General features: G+C 39.3%; 2 protein-coding genes across 2 annotated transcripts in view; both read right to left on the reverse strand.

Moving 5' to 3' along the window:
- Nucleotides 1–4,366, reverse strand: part of cdh16 (cadherin 16) — a 73,610-nt gene extending 69,244 nt beyond the window's left edge. The window contains exon 1 of the mRNA XM_002941993.4: nucleotides 4,344–4,366. The gene's annotated coding sequence lies outside the window, so the exon portion shown is untranslated. The remainder of the gene's footprint in view (nucleotides 1–4,343) is intronic.
- Nucleotides 4,367–7,433: 3,067 nt separating this feature from the next.
- On the reverse strand, nucleotides 7,434–11,375 carry rrad (Ras-related associated with diabetes). Its single transcript, NM_001016726.2, is given in 5 exon segments — nucleotides 7,434–8,224; nucleotides 8,938–9,142; nucleotides 9,593–9,666; nucleotides 9,908–10,264; nucleotides 11,246–11,375. Coding segments are annotated over 4 exon segments (912 nt in total). The 5' UTR covers nucleotides 10,263–10,264; nucleotides 11,246–11,375; the 3' UTR covers nucleotides 7,434–7,946.
- Nucleotides 11,376–18,648: the final 7,273 nt, after the last annotated feature.

Below are 18,648 nucleotides of genomic sequence, written 5' to 3' on the forward strand. Positions count from 1 at the left end.
TATGTGAAAACTAGACAGGTACATTATTCAGAATGTAATTAAATATCATCTTGTTTACTTAACTGTGTTTAGTGGGTTTTAGGCTTGCTGCTCTAAATTAGGCAATACATGTAGACTGAATATTTCCATAAAGTAATTTCTTTTTATTATATGGATTTGAATATTTTTTCCAAGGCGTGTCATTTATCCCCAAAATGTAACACCTTCCAGAGTAAAATATTACAAGATGTCAAAGTAGCTGGCAACACAAACCAGATCTCCATGTAATATCGCAGGAATCTTAATCACATTGTGTTTCTTATTTGTATTTAAGCTGAAAAATCCCTAAACTGTTATTTTTTCTCAGTCTACACAATAGAGGAACAAGTTAATAAATGTTTCATTTTTTAAAGGAAACCTATACACCCAAACAATGTAGGTCTCTATAAAATATATCGCATAATCAAGCTCATATGTATACCCCTGCTTCATAAAAATATACTTTTTTAGTAGTATGTGCTATTGGGTACTCCTAAATAGAAAATTGCCATTTTAAGAATTAAGGCCGCCTCCTGGGATCATAGGATTCACAGTGCACACAAACAAGCCAAGGCACACATACATGCTAGGCCACATCAGCCAATTAAAGGACAGAGTTCTGCCTTTTGCTCCCATGCTACTTCCTGTTACAGTTAGAGCTGCATTATTTCTGGTCATGTGATCTCTGAGGGAGCACACAGCCCATCACTAAATGGTGGATCAAGGGAAAGGATGTAAAAGTGCAATATTTGATGATATATATATTCCAGTTTGGCTTTAATATCTCACTTAACATAATATAAACTATCTGTTGGTTAAGTATTCATTCTGGGGTTATAGTTTTCCTTTAACAGATCCAATTCTAGTGATATAACTATTGATGCAAAGAGACTAGAACATGTAAAGGTAAACAAAGATCCAAGACCAGATGGTATTCAATCCAGAGTACTAATCAAGCTTAATTCTCTTATTGTGAAACCTCTTTATTTAATGTTTAAGGATTCCTTGTGTTCTGGTATTGTGCTGAGAGATTGGCAAATTGCTAATGTGGTGTCAGTATTCAAAAAGGCATTCTGTTCTCAGCCTTAAAACCATAGGCCTGTTAGTTTGACGTCAGTGGTAGGAAAGCTTTTGGAAAGGGTAATAAGGGATAATATACTTGAATACATTGCAAATCACAATACTATGAACTTTTGCCAGCATGGTTTTATGTGTAATAGATCTTGCCTGACTAATTAAATTGCCTTCTGAGGTAAGCAGGACACTAGACTCTGGGATGACAGTGAATGTCATCTACTTAGACTTTGCTAAAGCTTTTGATACAGTACTGCACAGAAGGTTACTGGTTAAATTAAAGAATACTGGCCTGGAACATAATACTTGCACTTGAATAAAGAAATGGCTGCAGAGTAGATTACAAATAGTGGAGGTAAATGGAACATTTTCTAATTGGACCAGTGTTGTTAGTGAAGTACCACAGGGGTCTGTCCGTGGTCCTTTTCATTTTAACTTGTTTACTAATGACTTTGAGGTGGGCATTGAACATATTGTCTCTATCTTTGTGAGTACAGTAAGGTTGAGGAATGCCTTGTCATGTGATGTTGTAATGGGAGATACTATTGATCCCTTTAAGAGTTTGGTTTGGATGATTTCTTGAACAAACAAGCCCAAGGCTATTAGGATCTTAAGATCAACAGTTAGTAGTGATATTCATATATATATATAGTTTAACTATGTAAGTGTATAGGTCTGTATAAGTATGTGTATATATGTACAATGGAGCCCATTTGGGGGGGTTGAACTTGATGGACTGCAAGGCTGTAAGTTTGCACCAAATATTAACTATGGAAAATCTTTATTACCCAGGTACTGTGTGGAGTAATGCTACTACCAAGAACTGAAAGCAAACATGTATCTGCAGAGAGGCAATTTCGTTTTACATATTGTTAAAGATCCATCGGGAAATGATGGTATATTATATCTAGTGATCTATAATAACACAGAACACATTACAAAATCTATACATTTAAAAACACAGAGGGAAGGAAACAGATATGAATACAAAACATTTACAGTCTCCAAGAGGGGACAGACACATTATTAAAACTATGGATCAGTGATCCCAAACCTTTTTTACTTATGAGCAACATATGTAAAAAGACTTGGGGAGCAACACAACCATAAAACATATTCCTGGGGGTACCAAATAAGGACTGTTATTTGGTAGCCCCTATATGAATGGGCAGCTCTGTTTGGCAGTACCCCTGTTTTTTATGCAACCAAAACTTGCCCAAAAGCCAGAAATTCAAAAATAAGCAACTGCTTTGAGGTCACTGGGAGCAACATCCAAGGAGTTGGAGAGCAACCTGTTGCTCACGAGCCACTGGTTGGGGATCACTGGTATAGATAGTAGCAAATAGACAGTAAAGCAGCAAAAGAAAACCTATAGAATAGGTGTCCTGTATATTTGTGGATAATAAATTTAGCTGTATGCAATGCCAGCACCATCAAGTGTCAGCAGGATCATTTAAAAAGTACTAGTAAGGCTCCAAAAGGTGGACTCAAAGGGACATTATTGAAATTCACAGAAGAGCGACTAAGCAGAGAGGATATGGCAGCTCTCAGTTATGACAAAAGGCACTGATTATCAACTCTTTGCTTAAAGACTGCACATAGGGTCACAACCTTTTGTGGCAGTTATTGTGGCCTTCTTTTATCTGTTATGTTTCCTTCTTTTTCATAGTGTTGGAAGCTAACTTAATTGTGATTTCACGTCTGTTAAAAAGTGATATAGTTAAACTGTTACTGCTCACAGGTTTCTGGAGACTGGAAAAACAAATGAGACAGAGCAGGGAAAAACCCAAACTGTTGGCACAGAAGCAGGTGCATAACTTTCCAGAGCTGCTGTATACAACTCCTTTTCAGTAAAATCTAAAATATACTTGTGTGAGACTGCGTGGAAAGCCTTGTATAAACTCTCTATATACAGGGAAGCCATTTTATACTGCATCCTGGTCATTTCAGTTTAAAATAAACACATTTTAAAAAGCAGTGCATCATAAGCTTGCATGGATTTAAATGGTATCAGATTCTCTGATGACGGCAATGGTGTAGCAAACCAGAATAGTGCTTGTATGATTAGAGAGAGAATCAATACATTTTCCTATTTTAACTTCTTTTAACATCATTTTAGAAGTAAATCTTCCAACCTGCCAACTGTCAATGCAAGATGCTAATGAAAAATGCATGCGGGCACAGTACTAATGCAAACTGGTAACATGGGATTTGCTTTAAATAGGAATGATAGTCACCATTAAATCAGCTCCTGCAGGATACTCAGATATCCTTTGTTTATGAGATTTACTTTGTTAAAAAAGGCACAAAATGCACTCGGGGATCAATGTATACCCACGGAGTGCCTTTTATGCATGTACCCTTCTGAATGTAAAGTCTGGTCAGTCTGCTATAATAAACAGGAATAAGCCTGTCAGGGCTCACCCTTGCTCCTGCTGATTTATTAACTGGCACAGCATATTGGGATAGTATAAATCAGTGCATTCATTTGACAGTTTCATCCATTGCTAGTCTGCTGTTGCAGTAATAACCTATTGATCTGTAACCTTGAAATAAATTAATATTAATCTACAGTAACAATAATACGCTCTGTGTTAATCCTTCCTGTTTGTTGTGACCGAAACAATATTTCAGTTCTGTCACTTAGCATATGGAAAATAGCTTAACCAGTTTTATGCCAATGCCTTTCCCAACAGATATACTAATTTATGTCTGTTTTTCACAAAGATTTATATGCTTTATATATATTCTTTTTTATAAAATGCTAATGCTGCACATACTGGGGCTTATGGTACAGAAGGTTTTTTGTGATCACCAAAGACCTTTCCAGTGCAACCATGGCAATTGAACAACCCATTTCCCAGACAGGCTCTTCTTATTCGATTGAATAGGGAAAAGCGCTGTCTATGGCAGATATATTCTCTGATAGGTGTAGCTTGGAAAATGGATTTCCTTTTCTCAAAGTGATACCTGGATGTTCCTGCTATTGAAGTATTATTCTTATTAAAGTGAAAGCATCAGTCTGCCGAGGCATTTTGCTATACTATCCTTAAGAGGACTGAGAAAAATAAAAGAATGCCCCTGTGCCATGAGAGTAATTGTTACAACAAAACAGGTAGTATGGGACTTTGCAGCCCTGGGGTATCCCACAACCACTTCTACTTGGGGGAAAATATTTTCCTCTACAGCTAATGTGCTGCCTCTGAAATTATGCAAAATCTATTAAGCGACAAATAAAAAAATCATCCTACCTCTTCTAAGTCTTGAAGGACAGAAGCGAAATGCACTGGAGCGATCTAATGGAAAAAGGCTCCACTGTTAATAATTTACTTTATCATTAAAACCCACCAATCACTAACTGGCTTGCCCCAGGCTCAATTTAATAGCTTGTGAATATTTGCAAACTATATTTTTTCAGTGACATTTGTTTTGTTCTTTATATGTTTAAAACAAGGTAATTTATTTTATTAAAAGGGGTCCTGAACTAAAAAACCAGAGGAAGTTATTAATAAATGTAAATGAATGAGGGTATTGCAAGTACAGTGAGCAATTTTGAATGAAATCGACATGTTTTTTTCCCACAATGCAGCATTTTTCCCAGAATACTGGTGTCCTTGCAGTAGCAAATGGGGGATACTCTTGATATAATCGCACTTTGCCTTTATACTAATTGAGCAACATTACCGTAACTGCTAGTGCATTTTGTCACAAATTGCATGGAAGTGCATCTGGTGCTATTCACAATGGTGTTGGTGCTTGATTCTTTAGACACAAGTGTGCTGCGCCTATTGATGAACGGTGCAAAGGGGAATCCTGAGCTACCACCTGGTTAGGAAGTGGTGGTAGCTCCAGGTTTCCCTTGTGTCGATAGGTACAGTGAAGTTGTGGAATTTCCTCCCTGAATCAGCTGTACTGGCTGATACATTATATAGCTTTAAGAAGGTATTGGGTGGCTTTCTGGCAAGTGAGGGAATACAGGGTTATGGGAGATAGCTCTCAGTACAAGTGAGGGAATACAGGGTTATGGGAGATAGCTCTCAGTACAAGTGAGGGAATACAGGGTTATGGGAGATAGCTCTTAGTACAAGTTGATCCAAGAACTGGTTCAATTGCCATCCTGGAATCAGGAAGGATTTTTTTCCACCTCTTAGGCAAATTAGAGAGGCTTCAGATGGGTTTTTTTCCCTTTCTCTGGATTAAATAGCAGTTAGGCAGTTTAAATATAGGCATTATGGCTGAACTTGATGGACGTATGTCTTTTTTCAACCTTACTATGTTACTATGTTACAGTAGTGTATGATTTGAAGCAGAAGGCAGAAAGGACTAAATGGAACTGAGCAATTGCCTTTTGGTACCTGTAACTTTCTTGTGATCTGCCAATGCAAATAAGCATCTGAATTAGTAATTCATTAGTTGCATTTTTATACATCACTGAATATTTCCACTGCCCAACAAATTCTTATACAAAGAGGTCGTTTTAAGCAAGGTGGAAGTATAACGGAATATGCATTAATACAAATTTGAAAAGCAATGCAAGCAAATTTCAGTGCATTCTTTGCACTTTGCATTTAGAAATTAGCTTCTAGGTTTTGCTATCTCATGGTTATGTAATTGTAATTTAATTTTCTGTTACAAAATGCCATTGCTTTCATTCCTTGATATGTAAATTGAGAATGGGTCCTGTAGCAGGAGTTAAAAGGAAAACCTCAATTAGTCATTTGCTGGAACACTGGGCTCTGAGCCTAACTATAGCCTGGGCTCAATTCCCAGATCCATGTCACCTTGGGCAAATGACTTTACCTCTCTGTGAGTAGTGCATCAAATGATGTTATAGATTCTGTTGGATAGAAACTTACTAGAACAGCAGAAAATGTGTACAACATTAAACATACTGGAGGGTACACTATGTGCACATTCATATAGACATTATTGATAAGTATTGATGTGGTTTTAAATTTTAAATCAACCATATTGCACTTAATTCAAGTATTTTAGGGTGCATTCCTTTCACCCCTAATAATTATGTGGTTGTTTATAGCAAATTTCTGCTTCATTTGATGTTCTTTATTTTGTTGACTTATCAGTGTATTGTGTAAATTACACTAGATGCTTTCTTAGCACAACACCAATAAACCCCCCTAGTTTGTAATAGTTCTAGTCACTCACCTATTGCTATATCAAAATATGTAGCACAGATATATACAACTAAAGTGGAAAGGTCTATGTGAACTGGGTGTATATAAGGGCAATGTGCCACAAAACATGGTGAAATTAAATGTGGCATTACCCTTGTACCTGCATTATTTATTTATCTGTAAACACAGATTAATAAATAAGATACATATACAGACATATTGTGTAGCCATTGAGAGTGCCAGGAACTTCTCTTCCTGTCTGTTTGCAGAACTTTCTAAGGAGTCCACATTGGAAAATTTTTTGTCTTGCCTGTAAGGGCCGGGGCACAAATTTATTAACATAACACAAGTGATGTTGCTCAGAGCAACCAATCGCCAATAAGATTTGAACATCTACCTGCAAGTGTTAATAAATACACCCCAAAGTGAAGGGTCCCATTCTGTTTGCTTTTCGATGGCAGGTGGATCTGCTCCTTTATGTTCCCATGTCTCTCTGTATTTACCTTAGGTCAATGGCATTCTAAGTGTGGGGTCCATTTCTCTCTGTCTGCATTTTGTAGACAAGCAGAGCAAAACGGATAAGCTCCTTTAAGCCTCAATGTGTTGCTGCACTGACAGGCACATCATCAGCCAGAGTGCTGCTACATGGAACAGAGATTGGCCTGAAAAGGCATGCTTTTGCCTTTTTCAGGTTGATCTATGCACAGTGTAGAGGCGCTCTTATCTGAGCACTTTAACAATTTCAACTAATTTTTTAAATTTAAGGTTTCCAAGTTGCTCTAAATTTAGGGTTTCTAAGTTATTTACATTATGAGACTTTTGGCTCAGCTGACAGTTAGCATCCAATGGTTAAATGAATACAGGAAGTGCATAGAAAAAGCTATTGAACTGAAAGTCTGCTTAGGTGTATAAAACTGTTAAATATCTCAGAAACCACTAAAAATAGTGCTCAGAGAACCACTCTAAGTTTATACCAATTCATGTTTTGGGGGTGAATTCCCTTTATCCAAATGTCTGTTAAGGTCATTGATTCCTGTAGCGTGGGGGTCTTGTTAAACAGGAATGACACTGCTACTGGAATTTTCTACTTCAGAGATTAGACAACTGCAAAATATATTGAACGATAACCTTTCTTATTATTAAACCTTATTAGAATAGCTAATAAATTGATTGACTGGTGGTCTAATGCTAAAAGTACAAGCATTATAATAGTAAATAGTTTATTATAAAATCTTTATGTAAACAAATTGTAAATCCATCTTTGATAACAAGTAATGGAAGTGCAATTACAATTCAAAAAAAATGTTAGTAGCCTACAGAATAATTCAATACAGAAGTCTTTATGTGCATGTGATTTCCAATACATGGACTTTAAGAAAATTAGGATGCATGTACGAGCCTGCGCACATATTTTCAAGTTTTAATACAGAAGTAGATGAAAATCTTTTTTTGTCAGTCTGAACCAATTTCCGGAGGCTATATGTGGACAGCAAGCAGTCACTTCCACAAAGCTTTTCATTTACTACACACCGTCAAAAATTTTAGTCCATCCCAGAGCCAAAGTCCTTATTCAGCTTCCAAGCCCTGATAATTAAGGCATTAAATAGAAATGAAAATATGCAAGTTATAGATCGGTATCTATTTCCATGTAGATCTCCATTTCAGAAGTCCTGATATATTTCAGTTCTGTAGGGCTGCACATGGCCCCTTTAAATGTTTTCAGAGCACGGATAAATCATGGCACGATTTTGACTTCTGCTTGAATGCCATCTTTTTGTTATTCTTGGCTACAATTTTCCCAAGGAATCGCTTGGCTTTTTTCCCAATGCTTTCTCTCCTTTTGCTGCTAGCCATTCGTCTGGCGTTGTCCTCTTTGCTATCTTTGCGGAGTCTTATCTGGCGCACTATTCCTTCAAAGAGATCTTTGACATTGTGGTGAAGAGAGGCTGATGTCTCTATGAATTTGCAGTCAAACACAACAGCACAAGCACGTCCCTCTGAAACAGGGATAAAAGAGTAAATTAAACTTGTCTTTCTTTTGCTTTCATAAAAATCAACCTACAATTAAACTATACCGTAACTCAATCTACTGCCTAGCATATGTGTTCCTATTGGTAACTTGGTATTGTACCTATTGGGCCTAGTGGTCCTTTTAACAATATTCAGCTTGCACCCTGTATAGTTTGCCAAATCATCTTAAAACTAAGGTACATTTTAGAGAAATGCAATTGGTAGGTTTGAACCTTTGTACCTGAATATGACGACACTTGCATCCTTGCTAAGTGCAGTTTTAGATACATCCCTTATTTTTTTCTGTTGTCCTTAATAATTAAAAATATTTCTTTGTGCTATATAATGTCACTGTAAGTAATGATCATATCCATAATATGGTCAGCATCTCTTTACAGTATAAACTATATACCAAGCCAAAGAAGAACTGGACTGATAGATAGGGAACATGTATAGTATGCAGCAAATCTATTATTATTGGTATTATTGCTCTGGGATATTATTATTGCATTTCTGGGAAATGCCTTAGCATAAAATGGTGAATATATATTTGCTAATTTTACCTCTTTAAAAGTTACTTTAAAAGTACTAATATTCCCAACTCTTTTCACTGACCCATTTTACTTTCATCCCCATAGTAAATGTTTACACATATATATTATATTGAGCTTTCCGTGCATGGATATCATTATGAATTTACCTTCTACTGATACTTCTCGTGATCTGACCAAGTCACTTTTGTTGCCAACTAGAATTATAGGAATATCCTCTGATTGTCTTGCTCTTCGTAACTGTATTCTGAGCTCAGAAGCCTTTTCAAAACTTGCTTTGTCCGTAACGGAATAAACAATAACATAAGCATCTCCCATCTTCATGCACTGGTTATGCAGCCAGTGATTGTCATCCTGAAAACAACAAAATAGAATCATTATTCTTTACATACTGGCATCAAGGTTTAATTACTAATTATTAGCGTTAATGTTCCTTGCCCTTGCAATAAAACAGTGGTGTGGACTGAGGTGAAACTCCCAGAACGAGGTTGTTGCTTAAAGCTCCTATTCTACAGCCCTAACGGTCAATCTAAAGTTTATCTAAAAGTTGATCTAAAGTTCTCCAATGTATGCTGATGTTACAGCTGAAAGTCACAGCTGTCCTTTATTCCACAATGTCTTAAGTCTGATTCATATCTATATTCTTAAGCAATCTATTTTATGTAAAGTTGAAAGTTACAAAAGTTATAGGATTTAAATTTTGTATGCCTATGAATACTGTTACTTGCTGGGCTGAAATGTTTCTCTTAATAGAACACTTTCCAAACCAGTAGTTATAGTGGAAAATAGTGGGAAATGACATACCTGTTCCCAAATGTCAAAGACTAAAAGACAGGCTTCTTCCCCATCCACCACAATAGATCTGTCATATGTATTTCCTGGGAATGAAAAAGAAAAAGAATCAAATTGGGGGTTTCATAACTTTACAGACTTACATATACATTTGTCAATAATATATGTGTATGCCATGGTTGCACTGTAAAGTTTATTAACTAGATTTGATGGCTAAATATTGATCTAAAACCATTTAGGTGCATTTTAGTGCATGTCTGGTTATAAATCGAATTCTCCATCTTCTCTTCCAAACACACATTTCCTTGGTCTCAATAATATTCTCACCTGCTTCTTCTACATCATGTAAATCCTCCACACCCCCAAATATCCTGGCCAGGCTAGACTTTCCCACTCCATGTTCCCCAAGCAGGATGACTTTGTACACGTGATCCTCAGAGTCACTGCCAGAGGAGATGACAGAGTCAGAGGAATCTGATGCCCAGCTTTCTCTATGTTCATCTGAAGGGTTGTACGAGGGGCAGCGGACCAAGCTAGATAGCTGAGATGCCGGGGTTTTGCCATGCAGTTCCTTATCATCCACGGGCATGCTTCTCCTGTGCAGCTGCTGATGCATAGAGAATGGCATGCTGCCTCTCCTCTTTTCCAGGCTCTTAAACCGGTCACTTCGGTTGAGGGTCATTTCTAAGTGTAGGGGAAACAAAACAGACACACACAAGACGTTAATAGTCAGCCTGTACTGACACATTTTCAAGGCTTGAAAAGCGATAATCCTAAAACCACATGATTAAAAGCTTTCTGAATGTATTGCAGGACAGGAATTTGCACTCTCATTTTAACCCCCTTTCAAACATTGTAGCAGAAACATTCCATTTTGGAACTGCTGAGGAATTCTGGAAATTTCATTTTTTTAACACTTAGATTATAATCACTACAGAACGGCGATGGGCATGTTTTGGTGTTCCTCGTGTGAAACTGGGAATTGTAGTTCTGAGAGATTCTTATATAGTACCGTCATTATTACTAAATCCTTATGGTTTTAACTATATGTGATCTATCTTTTCTTGCTGCTATGTGAAATTGTTGGGCACATCATCACAAGAAGCTCCATTTGTCCATTATTGATATTATAAAAGAAAGAGCTAACACTTTGTGAGAAGTTTACATGATGTTTTCAGTAAATTCTGCAGTGCAGCCACTTAATGGTAAAAAGTCAGAGAAACACGGTTTTGTTCCAGGACCCAGTTTATGCTGCTTAATATGTCAGCACTATGATTATTTAATAATAACATTAATAGTAGTGTGGATAAAGCTGCATCTACTTTACAGTACTTTGACACCAGCAGTGAAAGGGTGTCAATGAACATAGTGCAGCCCAGCACATTAACAACACACACATTCGTTTTCAAAGCGTAGCTGTCAGAATATTAAAAGTATCTATTTTTTTATGAAATGTATTAACTATTCAGAAGACTTAAACAATTCCAAGGTCACTTAAATCAAAAAGTAAATTCCTGACTCCAGTCACGTAATATCGATCCATTAAGGTATTTAAGCAGTGAGCAGGATGTTGTGTCCCTATGAATTTACAGCTGTCAGCAGGTCCTCACAAATAGACCAACTGCACAGAAGTGGCAGTATCAGAAGCACACGATGTTGACTTACTTGGTAGAAGTGCCGAGCTGCTGAAAGATCCTCTGAGTAAAACAAGGGAATATTCCCTGCAAGCTGTCCCTTGGGCTTAGTTTAGAGGCTTTGGCTATCTCTCAGTGAGGAGTAATTCCCTTCTGTTTCTCTCACACACAGCCTCGCTATTTAAGTGTTCCCCGGGCTAACACGGCATGTGACATCAGCGCCGCCTCAGCTTATGGGAAGGCAGGATCCTCCCTGCTTCCATATCTGGTGCAGGCTGCGACATCATCACGGACTGCTGCTTAGTCAGTGTATTGTAAATGGAAGCGCCTAAGACCCTATTGTCCCAACGAGTGAATGCCCCCCTCCCTCTAGCAAAGAATAGGGGAGGTGTGAAGGAATTACTGTTACCCTGGCTCTAGTGTGAAACAGAGGGCGTCAAGTTACAACAAAACACAGCACTGCATGGAAGGGGGGGGGGAGTGGGGGGTGAGGAAACCCTATTTGCCTCTGTGTTTCTGAATCACAGATGATGAATAACTGTAAGAGGACATTTCTTTTCTGAGGAAGGATAGGTAAGGCTGTCAGGTTTTGCTGACTCCTCCCTCTTCCTCTTTGGCAGCAGTTTCCCAGTAGCATCAGCCAGGTTTATCTTACAACCTCACTCCAAAGTTCACCGGCCTCCCATTCCTCCAGCATGAACACTGCTGCCTAAAGTGGTCTCAGGGGGTGTACCATGGCAGAAGGGGCACAAAAAGACCACATAACATAATTTAGGAGTTACCAGGCAGATGTGCACAACGCCAGACCTGCTCAGTAGTTTAAGTGCTTTGAAATCTTTGTGGGGAGCACAAAAACCCCTAGATGAGCAACGCTACGAAGTTAGGTAGCCTCATAATAGCAGCAGGAGTCAGAAACATTGGCGAGGTTGCCAAACGAGCGGATCTATTACCAATGTGCCCACCTTGATATAAGTGATGTCAGGCTGAAACGATCAGCTCACAATGCAGTACAAGCAGGCCATTGGGGTAAGGGCCACATCCCAACCTTGGGCCAAACAAATTACAATGTAGTACAAGCAGGTCGTCAAGGTACAGGCCACATCAACAAACCTAACCAATCAAAATCTCCATGATTAAGGCCTGTAAAACCAATGCTTTGGTCTTGGCAATCTATCTTAAAAAAAAAAAGTTTTTATAAATACATGCACTTGTGTAGATACTGATTTTTTTTACAGAATACAGGAGTATACATTGTTAAATCCTCTGTATATCTGATTCTGTGCCTATATGGAACACAGCGATTTGATTTTTCCAGTATATAATGACCCATGTGCTATTAGCCTTAAGAAAGATAGTGACGAAATAACTATTTTCAAGTTTAGATTTCAGTCCAAATCCCAGTGTGGGAAAGATTGCACGGTTGCACCTTCACACTGCATCAGTGGCAGAGTGGTTTCCAAGGACCATGAAACTGATAAGATTGTCTTTTTCCCCAAAAAAGTGTACAAAAAAAGCACAAAGTCAAGCACAGGGAAAATGTAAACATTGTTTATGTTTGCCCAGGATTATACAGACAAGAAGACATAGAACTAGACATATTTAACCTACAGAGCAGCATTGAAAAGGTTCCGTAGCAAAGTTTACAGTGGTCCTGGAATGTGGCAAAGCAGCAAAAGTACCAGAGGACAGATTGTGTGTCAGGATAGCAGCCAATAAGCATATGGTTAGGTTTGTGGTACCTGGTGTAGGGCCTGTCCATGGAGGATGCTGAGGAGAGAGAAGCTAGGGAGGGCAAGAAGGGACAATCCTGTGGCAGCTTTCACAATTCCACACCCTAACTACCCCTCCACTTACCCTTCCCTTAACCCATGTAGATTGTGAGCTCTTTGGAGCAGAGCCCTTTGTTCCTATTGTATTGTATACCCTTGTTTGTTAAACCTTTTAAGATCATTGTTTGTTTTCATTTATTGTGAAGCACTGCATAATTTGCTGGTGCTATATAAATAAATGATGATGATTGTAGAGGATTCAGGAGGGGTTGTATTGCTAAAATCACACTAAAAGAGCTGTATTTCCAGTTTAATAACTGAAATTTTGCCTCTTAAACTTACTAGGAGCAACTTTTTGCCTTCACTGGTTGTCATGTTGCCTCATGGTAGGAGTGCCCCTGCCCCTCCTCTGGCAGATACTCTTGGTAAATTTGTCATACTAACATATTTGCTGTGATAGAACTTCAGTTTCTTGTGTTAAATAAAGGTTTGACTTATGGTCCTTAATGGTGCGTAGTATATTTAATGGTTTAAGGGAAAGTATTCAAGGCAGGTGTTGTATTCAAGTTAACATGGATACTTATGAAGAAGCTTTTGAATATTTAGGCCTTATTACTTGCAGTTAGGGTTGCAAGTGTTTACTGGCATGGCCGGTAAAAATGAATATTCATGCCAATGTTATTTATTAGGAAAAGTTGGCAACCCTACGTGCAGCAGTTCCTTGGGCTTAGCTTAGACCTCTTTTTAACCTTCTGTTCATTTCACACACAGTATCCCCCAGGCTAAAATAGTGTGTGACATCAGTATCAACCCAGCATAAGGGAACTTGGGATCGTCCGTGTCTGGGCAGATTCTGACATCATCATGAATAGCTGCTTAGTCAGTGCCACTACATCAGCATTATTTCTAATGTAGTTTGATGGCAGAATAAGAATGGTATTTATGGATCTGAACATCTGCCACCCCTGATGAGCTGGCACACTTATTTTCAGAGCCACTAAATACTGTATGGAAACTTAATCTTGCGAAGCGCTCATAAAATAAAGCCCCTACTAATACACATAGGAATTAAGAGTGGATTATTATTTCTCCAGACTCTCGAATATCTGTTGTTATAGATTTTACTTTGAGAAGAATCAGTGGCAAAGTCTGCATTTTGAATGCCTAAGTGGATTTTGCATGAGCTCAACTGTTTTATATTTCGTTTGTTTGTATCATCCAAGTTCCCAGCAAGGAGTATACTACTGAGTTATCATATGCAGACATCTCTTCCTGTCAGAATGAGTTGCTGCTTGGTTAACACTGCTAACATTAGCTTCTGCTGACAGTGGACTGGGCGGTTATAAATCATAACTGTGTTAATGAATTGCCATTTGATAAAGAGAGCTCTGGGAGCTTGTGATTCAGCCATGTATTGATCACCTGCTGACGCCCCACGTAACACAGCTCTGAGATCACAAGGAGAGTACTATAAAGGTTATACATCCTCTCAATCACCTTGTACACTGCGCAGGCATAGTGGCTGTTTCTGTGTAACTGAAGATAAGGGGCCATTGGCGGCTGGCTGCATCCTATAGGGACTGGAAGAAAATTGTTAACCATAGTTTGATCTGTACTATAATCCATTGCAAACATAGTCCTATGGTGCTCACTCTATACTCATGAGCATGACCACTCCCCTGCTTATTCCCCTGCTCAAGGAGTCCCACTCCCACACACAACAGGTGCAGACTATATAAGTGACAGTCATCCTTGCAGTGTGACTCCCGCACACACACTCAGTCACTAGCTATGTAGACACTGCTTCTTTCTTCTGATTCCATTCCTGAAACATATTAATACACTGGAAGTGTCTACTAGTCAGTGACCTGTAAAAAAAACTAGTTTGGGCTAGTTCAGTGGCCTGACTATATATATATATATATAATTTGTCAGGTGCCATATATATATATATATATATATATATATATATGGCACCTGACAAATTATTTATATATATATATATATATATATATATACTGGAGAAGTAATGTCAGCACTCACAGGATTTGATGAAAGTAAAAAAAATCAATATTTATTGAAATAACAGAAAAACAAAAAACAAAGGGAACATTGCAAACCTCAACGTTTCTGTCCCCCACAGGGACTTTCATTTATAGGTATATATATATATATATATATATATAGCAAGACAATATATATATATAACAAAAAAATTTTTGTTTTCTAACAAAGTCCCTGCGTGTGCGGCTCATTGTCTTGCTATATACATGGTTTTTGCAAGCACCTGGGGCATTTGATTACTATTAGGGTGTGCTCTGTTCTTTTCTGTATATATATATATATATATATATATATATATATAGAAACAAACAGTTCAAAAAGCAGCACACCAAGAGTTAGGAACGCTACCTGGGTGCCTGAACAGAGGAATAAGTGTATAATAAAGCAGAGAGGAACGGCACTCACAGGCAATTTTTCACACTGGAATCATCACAAGGCATCATAGTCAGTGAGGTTCTTTATTAGTCCAACGTTTCAGTTCCTACAGGAACTTTCATCAGGGACAACAAAATTGCATTGCACATTTGAACGCTATTTAAACTAAAAATGGCGCCAAAAGCAGGTTGCTAAGCAACCACAACCAACAAATAAACAAACAACTTGGTGTGGGAGTAAAACACATATAACATAAAAGAGACAAAACAGTGTAGGGTCTCATGTGCGAGGTACAAACAGCGAGGGAACACAGGAATACATTAGTAAAAATCGGAGCGATCTCCTGAGCGCTATAGTAGTAGCGCTAAAACTTACCCAACACTATGCCAGCGCCAGACCCAGGTACCCCTTGCGAGCCACACACTTTTTGCCGTTGGACCGGGATGTCACTGTGGGAGAGGGGAGCGCTCCCCTTGCCTTACCCAAGTATGCCGCTACCTGTCACAACATGCGATCAGCTTGCAAATAGGTTGCTAGGCAACCCGCCAGTGGTGAGCGGACCCAGGCGGTCCCTATGTTGCGGCGGTACACCAGTTCCAAGGTTCTCGGGGGACAGCAATAGTCGCTTTTATATTCTAGCCCAGGGCAGAACTGAGAAGGCGGTCCCTGTCAGGGGATCAGCCGTCTCTGTATGCCCTATCAAAGGCTGTAAGGATCTCCCCTGGTTCGGACCCCCAAAGGGGGGTGTGTTCAATGGTGTCGCCATTTACATAACTCACATGGGGGTTGGAGCTAGTAACAGAGGCATTACCCTGCGCAGGGTAGTAAGAGACAAAAACAGACAGACAGGCAGGTTGCGGATCCAGGGGTGTAGTAAAATATCCCCACGCGGGGTACCTTAGTTGCTCAGTGATTTGTCCAATAATATAGGGGGCACGCCTGCTACCCACCTAGTGTGTGCTCAGAGGACCACATATATGGCAAAAGTGCGAGAGGAGAAAGGAAGAGCTGTTAATGTACCCATTCCAATATACCCAGCAGGGCTGGAAAAATGTGTGAAACATTGTAACAGATATACGGATAATATGTATATAAGAATTGTAACAGTAAACCATTAGTCTGACAGCGCTGGGAACAGCACCAGCCGCTATAGTGGGAATGCAAAAGATCCAGCAGCAAAACCAACGACTTATGTAGTTCAAATAAAGCATCCCAGGGGTAGTGTCTCATTAAGGCCCCGTGGGGCCACGCAATCAAGTTTATGGATCCAGCGGGATTCACGACGGAGTAGGGCCAAATCTCTGTTACCCCCTCTAGATAGAGGAGGTTGGTAGTCTATGGCCATGCATTTAAAGGTTGGGAGAGTATGTCGGATGAGGAGGAAATGCCGTGCCACGGGTTGGTTAGATTCCCCTTCTTTAATGGCCTTACTGATGGCCGAACGATGGTTTCCAATTCTTTCTCTAAGGGTGGTCACCGTCTTACCCACATAGTATAAGCCGCATGGACACGTAATGATATATATTACAAAAGTTGACAGGCAACCAAGTCTTGAGCGTATTTTTAGTCTCTTGCCCGTGTGGGGATGTGGGAAGTCAGCCCCAGTTAATAAGCATCTACAAGTTACACAGTCAGGACATTTATAACATCCAAGTTTCTGCAAAGAAGATAACCAGTTTTTTTGTTTGTTACCTGTACCTTTGAAGTCAGTTTTAACTAACAGGTCCCTTAGGCTGTTATTTCTTCTGTATCCCATCAACGGTTTAGGGGCCTGGTACAGCGACAGGGACTCATCTTGGTTAACCATGGGCCAGTTCCTACGGATGCTGTTGGATAAACTCTGTGAGTTGGAAGAAAAGGTAGTGGTAAAAATCAGTGGAGACGATTCCACATTTTGCTTCTGGGGTTTGTTGAGTAAGGTTTCCTGGTTATGTTCAAGGGCTCTTTCCAGCTGGGTTAGTAGGAGTTTTTCTGCGTACCCACGGTCCAGGAATCTATTAAACATTTCCTGGAGTTGTGTTTTGGCAGTATCCGTCGAGCTGTTATTCCTGATTACACGTAGAAATTGTGAGTATGGGATACCCCTGATGGTAGTAGGAGGATGGTCACTGGATGCATGAAGGATGGAATTGCGGTCAGTGGGTTTCCGAAATAATCTTGTGCCACGTTTCAATTGGTCTTTAAAAATATTCAGATCTAGGAAATCAATGTTCTCCTTATGGGTATTCATAGTCAGTTTGATTGGACAATCAAGATTATTCAAATATTGGTGAAAAGCCAATAGTGATTCTTCACCTCCGGTCCAGATGAGAAACAAATCGTCTATGTAGCGAAAATACGCTAGAATGGACTTATGTAGGAGCGGAAGTAAGTAGGTAGACTCAAATTGTGCCATATATAGGTTGGCATATGATGGTGCCAAGGCACTGCCCATGGCGGTGCCTGAGATCTGGAGATAGAACTGATCCTCAAAACGAAAAAAATTTCTTGTTAGGGTAAGCTCAAGTAATTGTAGCAGAAATTCTGTAGGTGTGTTGCCCGTATCGTGGGTAGTCAATACTTCCCTTACTGCCCTAATACCTTGCCCATGTGGGATTACTGTGTATAGGCTTGTTACGTCCATGGTCACTAGGATACAATCGTCAGGAATATTGCCCAATGCCTTTAGCTTATTAATGACATGCGTCGAATCCTGGGTATAGGAGCACATGGCCTTAACCAAGGGCTGTAAAAAGGAATCCACATACATGGAAACTGACTGATATAGAGACCCCACCGCGGAAATTATAGGTCTACCCGGGGGTGATGAGAGAGACTTGTGGACCTTGGGCAGTGTATAAATGATGGGTGTACGGGGGTGATCGGTTTTAAGAAAGTTATAGTCATTATTTGTGATCCACCCTGCGCTAAGGGCCCCAGACAGCAACGTGTCAAGTTCCCCTTTAAATTTGAGAGTAGGAGAATATAATATTTAATCTTAGCAAACACACGATGACAGAAGGTGAAATTTCGCTATTATCCAAGGGCCTTTCCTTTGTCCCCTCCTCTCAACCCGATACCCTAGATACCCTCATAGATATACATAGGTTTCAAAGGAAACTTAAGCTCAAGGAGCACTTCAAAAATTCACCTATACAGGAACAGCCTAAATTTAGGGGTAAAAGCACTTTTGAACCTTCCAACGTACCACCAACGGTGCGGACTTTTGGTAAAGTCCTATCATTAG

Source organism: Xenopus tropicalis, chromosome 4 (assembly GCF_000004195.4).
Source record: "Xenopus tropicalis strain Nigerian chromosome 4, UCB_Xtro_10.0, whole genome shotgun sequence".
Taxonomy (NCBI): Eukaryota; Metazoa; Chordata; class Amphibia; order Anura; family Pipidae; genus Xenopus; species Xenopus tropicalis.